The sequence below is a fragment of the Limulus polyphemus genome, unplaced genomic scaffold (assembly GCF_000517525.1).
Source record: "Limulus polyphemus unplaced genomic scaffold, Limulus_polyphemus-2.1.2 Scaffold1756, whole genome shotgun sequence".
Classification (NCBI taxonomy): Eukaryota; Metazoa; Arthropoda; class Merostomata; order Xiphosura; family Limulidae; genus Limulus; species Limulus polyphemus.
The window spans coordinates 134,740-142,165 of record NW_013667366.1 but is presented as its reverse complement, the minus strand read 5'-3'; the positions used below and the strand labels follow the sequence as shown (position 1 = coordinate 142,165).

At 36.0% G+C, this 7,426-nt stretch overlaps 1 protein-coding gene across 1 annotated transcript in view; it reads right to left on the bottom strand.

Annotated features, from left to right (window-relative positions):
* The window catches only part of LOC106464839, a 29,424-nt gene that overhangs the window by 14,069 nt on the left and 7,929 nt on the right, over window positions 1-7,426 (bottom strand). Inside the window, exons 2-3 of the mRNA XM_013924995.2 lie at window positions 3,995-4,194; window positions 514-801 (exon numbers count right to left, since the gene is read on the bottom strand). Of these exons, the coding sequence (XP_013780449.1) occupies window positions 514-801; window positions 3,995-4,194 (488 nt within the window). The remainder of the gene's footprint in view (window positions 1-513; window positions 802-3,994; window positions 4,195-7,426) is intronic.

Sequence of the window (7,426 nt, the reverse complement as noted above, 5' to 3'; positions counted from 1 at the left end):
GGTCTGAAATTTAATCAAAAACACCTCAGGTGTGAAAAAACAAGATGCGTCCAAAACAAAAAGAGGTTTAACGCGTGACTTAAAGCAATGGAATCAAAATTGGCGGCCATTCATTATTTAGCTAAACCGCGTATTTTGTTTTACGCATCATCATGCCGCACCTTTTTTTAACACCCAAGGTATTTTTGATTAGATCATAAATAAGTATGTTATTCATAGACTTCAATCAAACCAATGCTTTTCTTAAAAAGTAAGAGAAAGGGGTCATAGAGTGCCACGCCTGCAAAATGAATGTTAAATTGTTGAGATTTCTTTTGGAAAGTAAACTGAATCAATGCCAATAAGAAGTGTCCCACAGTGGCTCAGCGTTAAGCTTACTGACTTATAACGCTAGAGCTCCAAGTTCGATCTCGTTATGGACGAAGCACAGATAGCCTATTATGCAAACAACCAAATAAAGTGACAAGAAATAGGTTAATTTTCCAAGTCTGGAATGTTAAGTAGTTTTCTTACCTTCTCTGGAGATATTAGTAAGTGGTCTTCTATACCGGTAGAGGGAGACTGTGAGGCCTGTGTTCCTCACGGAGAGTGGTGGAGGCCTGAATAGCTTAAGTGGCCAAGGAGGTAGAGCAAGGTTTTGTTTTAAGTCTTCAGGCTGTAAGTCTCTGTTCTTGTAAAACCGTAGCTTGGCTAGTTTGACCTTTGAGTGTGAGGTAGTTGGTCTAAAGTTAACGGTGTAGTATACATTAAAAGTTGTAGGATCACTCCACAAATCCCTATCAATACTCTCCGGTAATGAACCTAAAAGAAAATATAACATTCATTAAAAAGAAATTAAATGGCATTTCCCCCCCTCTCATTCCACACAAGAATAGAATGTTAACTAAAATGACACATTATCAAAAATGTAGAACCGTTCATCTAGAACAGGGGTCTCCAAGCTACGACCCGCCAATAGTTTATTAAAGTAATAATATAATTTTTTAATAATATAAAAACAAAAAATAAAACGTAATTGAGCAAATTCCAATCTGATCATGTATGCATTCCTACTTAATTTTACCACGACTCCTCCGGCCCGCGAAGCCTAAAAAGATCTACCTCCCGATCCTTGTCCAAAAAGGTTTGGAGACCCCTGATCTAGTACAGCGAACCACAAAATGGGGGCCGTGAAGCTTTTTTTTAAGGGGGGGGGCGTCAAAAAATGGACCGAAAATAAAGATGCTTCAATTAATTTTAATTCTAAATAAACAATAAGCCGATAAAAATTATGTTGACATAATTAAATGATACAGTATGTTGAAAGCAGATGTTATTGTTTTTACTACGGCACTGTTTTTCAATCAACATGCTAAAGTTATAAGTTAGGGGGCCTCAAACTTTTTTATTCACAACGAGAGAGCCCCAGACTAAAAGAGTTTGGGAACCACTGGTCTAGAACACGTTAACACACAAAACTGAAAACCAGGAATAAGTTGATAATTATAACATAAACCATTTTCAAAAGATTACATATAAAACGTACAATTTTCATTTGTTCTGAGCGATCTATTGATAAATGTGTTTAAAACATTATCTTCAATATACTTCTGCGTTGATCTACTATGTTCCTCGTTATACTGTAATTCGTATTCTTAGCAATCTGTTCCCAGCCTTAAGCCTATTTTCCTAACAGTCATTTAGGCGGTGATTACTAGGTGCCTTCCCTCTAGTCTTACACTTCTAAATTAGGGACGGCTAGCGCAGATAGCCCTCGTGTAGCTTTGCGCGAAATTCAGAACAGACAATCAATATATAAAATAACTTTTAAATCCATTTTATGTTCATTTATTGTTTAAAACTTTCGGCAATTTTCTTTGTCAATTCAAGCAGTTACTTAAATAAATTAGGCCTAACACCGTGGCCTTGTTGGCGAAACGAAATTTGATATCTTTGAATGCAAAATGATTTAACTAAGCCTACCTCTTTTTGTTCCACGAAAAACCGTTATTTTACTATCTTACTGCTGTGTCATAATTCAAATATAAAATGATAAAACAAGCTTTTAGAAAACTTTTGAAAAATAAGGGCGGTAACTGAAACCAACTGAAAAACAAAAAACTGAACATATTTGTACGCGGAGGGGTTCTTTCGAAAGACGTTTTATTTCAATTTTCGCAGCAACTTTCATGATACAACTTATATTTTATTATGAAATTGTTTTTATAAATTCAACAAAGTTTGTGTGGTCAAAACTAAGTACCACGTGTATTTCCCAGTTCGCAACATTGCTTAATGACGTCCATACTGTGGCGCCTCTCGATCTCTAGGCGGTAAGCTCGAGGGATTAATACGGTAAAATTCGTGGCTCGATCTCTACACTGAGCATAGAACATACAGCCCCATTGTGTGTCTTTTTGATAAACAAACTAAGAAATAAATCCTATTGAGGTTTTCTGTTGGACTAGTACAATTTTACTTAATTAATTAGTTTTTAGATGATTAGAGAGGAACTACTACGAACACCGATTCACCAATCAGCTCATGCAATTCCTTTTGACAGCTTCTTCTAAAATTGTTTTAAAAATGTAGCTTTACGACCTTTTTGGTTAACTTTGGAATACATCTCGGCGTTAGTTATTTACAATACAATAAAACACATCTATTTTGGAACCTACATCCTTTATGTTTTCGAAAAACTTTACTTTTAAACAAAACGACGGATTAACAAAAAGAGGCATTTCTTAACAAGTAGCTAAGAGTCCTGACCAACTGTTTTAATAGGAATAATGTTTAAGAAACACAACTTGGACAGTCAATAAAAAAATCCCCAAACCAACATGAGACGTATGGCACTACGACAAATGTTTGTAAGCGTGGAGTAAGGACAATATGTTTGTTCGCTGTCAAGCACAAACCTATACAATGGACTATTTGTGCTCTGCACGCTATGAGTATCGAAACCCGTTTTTTTTTTTAGTTTTGTCACTGAGCCACGAGGGGGCGAATGGGGACAAGTCCCAATGTAAAGGTATTTTCAAGTCAGCCCATTGGTTGTTTGAAATATAATGATTAGTTTCTTTATACACCATAGTGATAGATCGTGAAACATTTAATAAAACACCATAAACATAGTAGTAGTTGTGCTATGCCTACCATGGGTATCGAAACCCGAATTTTGGCGTTATAAGCCTTCAGATTTACCGCTGTACCACTGAAACGTTTTTGTTAAAAAGAGGTGATATTCAGTTATGTCACAGAAGTATAGAAAAGTTTAATAAGCTTGTGGCATTAACTTGTAAAAACAGTGGTATAATTAGGTGAAATATCACACGCGTATGAGTGTTACACCTGTTTTTCAAACCTTAGTTGTACTGAGACTGATCTATCTTGTTAAAAAGTTTAGGTAATAAACACTGTTGTGTGAGGCTAATGGAATTCTGTAACCATGAAACGGAGTCGAGAAAATTAGAGAAATTTAGTTTTTTAACTTTATTTTTTATCAGAGATCCTTCAAAAGCTCTCAATGTCCCATAGAAAATTCTCAATATCCTTCCAAAATACCTGATGTAACGATTGAAAGTCATTTGTTTTAACCTGGTTGTGGTTTAAAAAAGGTCTCAATGGCCCTCCAAAATACCTGATGTAACGATTGAAACTCATATGTTTTTAACCTGGTTGTGGTTTAAAAAAAGGTCTCAATGGCCCTACAAAATACATGATGTAACGATTGAAACTCATATGTTTTTAACCTGGTTGTGGTTTAAAAAAAGGTCTCAATGGCCCTCCAAAATATCTTATGTAACGGTTGAAAGTCGTATATCTTGATAGCTTTATTCAAAACGTTCTGAAGCCAAGAAAAAGTTACAGAAAAAGATTTATGTAAGCTTGTATAACATATTTTTATCAATATGAGATTATTTACAGATCGCTCAATATAACGTAAACCTGAATGATTAGTTTACTCCCTCGAGGCTAATATCATTTGCTCGTTAGGTAAGTTACAGATACTCACACGAGGGGTAAAAACTCTGAAGTTTTTCGAAAAATTTTGAGTTTTCTTCAGAATGAGTTTTGTCAATTCTTTTCAGAACGTTTGAGAGACGTTGATGTACTTTCTTCGAGAATACCGACGATGAAACATTTGGTTCTCGTGACATTCCAACACCATGAAGTATGAGACTCTTGATTCTTTTGAGCCACTCTTGTCTCACCCTGAAAATAAACCAGAAATCACCTTAGTAACGCTCGTGACATTCCAACACTATGTAGTATGAGACTCTTGATTCTTTTGAGCCACTCTTGTCTCACCCTGAAAATAAACCAGAAATCACCTTAGTAACGCTCGTGACATTCCAACACCATGTAGTATGAGACTCTTGATTCTTTTGAGCCACTCTTGTCTCACCCTGAAAATAAACCAGAAATCACCTTAGTAACGCTCGTGACATTCCAATACCATGAAGTATGAGACTCTTGATTCTCTTAAGCCACTCTTGTCTCACCCTGAAATAAACCAGAAATCACCTTAGTAACGCTCGTGACATTCCAACACCATGAAGTATGAGACTCTTGATTCTTTTGAGCCACACTTGTCTCACCCTGAAAATAAATCAGAAATCACCTTAGTAACAAAAGGCCTTATTAATTCTCATTGAGAATAAAAAATACATTCAAAGTTATTTTGCACTAATAAACGTCATTAAGTATTTTCTCTCTCTCGGGCGCGTTACTGGTTTACAACTGTAACTAGCTCCATAAGTCTATGGTAACAGCAGTGTGCTCTCTAAAGTTACAATTAGCTTACAATGGAATTCTGACATATTTAATGTGGTATTTTTTCATAGTTACAGTGGAATTCTTTAAATTCCAGAAAGTTCCAGAACAGTTACATTGGTATTCTACTAAACACACAGTTTGATTACAATTACAATGGTAATTTATTATAGATAATTGTATTTTATTACAATTTGAGTGGTATTCCGTCACACTCACATTGGTACTTTATAACAGTTACAAACGTGTTCGCTCATAGAAGAAGAAAGGGCAGTTTTATTCCTCACGAAATCCTGAGATTTTCATTCGAAATATGTCTCGAAAATAAAAATGAAAGGTTTGACATACAAATAGTGAAACTAGCTGTTGTTATTAGAAGTAGTATAACTGAAAATATAATATGCTCTTTTTCACAATTTACGAGTCTTATCATTAAATATTGTTACCTGTAGTGTCTCGTTGGAAAACTCTCGCGAAGCTACAGTGATTCAGTGAGAAATCAAGATCCAAGATCAAGATCTATATAGATCCAAAACCAGAAGATGAGAGTTCCAACGTGGAAGACGCTAAACAAATCATTGTACTTGGTGTGGCGTATGTGTAGTTTGGCGGGCTTGTGAAAATTTATTGATTCAACCGGAGATTTTGATTGTAATTTTGAGAATGTATGAGGTATTTTAGTTAAGTGCAGTTAGTGTACTGAGTTTAGTCGTGTAAAAAGAAACACTTTTTTTTTCTAATCGAAGTAATACTATGAACTCACAAAACAGCTACTTGTGGGATAATAGGTTTATTTCTGTACAACGTTTCTTCTCGAACAGTGAGACATGATCGCTTACAACGTTTGAGGTACAACTACATTAATATTGCAAATACAACCAATCAGATGACTGGATGTATTTGCAATCTGAATGAACTTGACACCACAATGTTACTCCGGCTCAGAACAATAGTTCAAATTTAATCCTGGCAATACTTGACACCACAATGTTACTCCGGCTCAAATAAATAGTTCTTGTGGTGTCAAGTATTGCCAGGATTAAATTTTGTTACTCTGGCTCAGAACAATAGTTCAAATTTAATCCTGGCAATACTTGACACTACCATGAATACTTCGAATAATCCGACAATTAGATTTAGAGAAAGATAAAAAGTATATCAAGCTTTAAAAAAATTTGCAACTATATTTCAAAACGTAGTCTCTCATTTCAGTAAACAAATTTAGCCCTGATATTTAATTAGCATGAAAGAAAATGTATCAAGAAACGATAATATTTTAGCAACTAGTTATGGCGGGGGGGGGGGAGGGGAACCACCTCTTTAAGTTTTACACATTTAATCACAAAACAACCAGTTTTTGCGTTTTCTGAGAAGACTGGCAATGGAGCTATTCCCTCGAGATAGTTGGCTTTCGGAATACCATGCTTCTATAACTTGATATCGATGTTTTATGATCTGGTTAATTAGTACGTCTATACGATTTGTAGCGTTTTTAGCCCTCTACTCACTATGCAGGATGCATGGGTTGAATTTCCAAGGACATCATTGACTAAATGACATGGCAGTAACCCTAGCCTGGTAGGATTATTGGACATTTTTCTTTCCTTTTTTTTTTTGTAATTTTTCATTCAACATCGTAGAAGTTGTTGCTTAATATCTGATGAGCAGTGGTGCATCCGCTCCGAGAATTGCAACTCTCGGGCTTATAATAGCCGCTCACGCTCATAACACGAACAAGGAGTAAATTCAGCGTTTTGGGTCTAGAGCGGTGCCTTTGATGCAACTTCGAGTTTCTATAATTTGACAAGAACTAAACTTGAGCGTACAAGCTTAGTCTGCCCGAGTCTGTGTAACAAAAACACCAACGAATGAGAACCTGAACCGATGTACTTACAACCTTTGGTGGAGAGCGCGTGTGATCTGCCGTCAGATAACAGAGCTTCCTAGAAGAAGGCGGTACAAAAATGACGCAAATGATGACTTACGAGGAACGCTGCTAGCCAGGTTTCCCGCTACTTCGTATCAACAAAATCTGCCAGTGTTTAAAAACTTACACGTGAAAGAAAATGTCTCGTGTCCTATAGAAAGACCGTTGTCTGCCAGATACTGCTTGCTAAATAACTCAGTATACTTGGAAAAAGCTAAAAAGGTATATCTGACTATAAGGGCATGCTTTCAGGGCTTGAAACGAGCGATGTTTGCAAGCAGTTGAACTGTTCATGATTTTATTATTGTGATTATCTAGAGATGTTTATTTGTTGGAAGTTAGGCATAAAGCTACACAATGGGCTATCTGTGCTCTGCCCACCACGGGTATTGATATGTATAGAGTAAATAATGACAACAATAATAAACAACAACAACAACTTGTTGTTTATCACTGCTAAATTAAGTACGGCTAGCGCAGATAGACTTGGAGTAACTTTGCGCGAACTTCAGAATGTACCAAACCATGTGAAAACGTAAAATATATATATTTATTAACAATTTCGTTTATAGTGTTTATTTACTAGAATGGCCAGCCTTTGTGTTCTGTAGTGACTACTGTAGATGCTGGGGTTGAGAGAAGTATTTTGTTTCAATGGCCAGCCTTTGTGTTCTGTAGTGACTACTGTAGATGCTGGGGTTGAGAGAAGTATTTTGTTTCAATGGCCAGCCTTTGTGTTCTGTA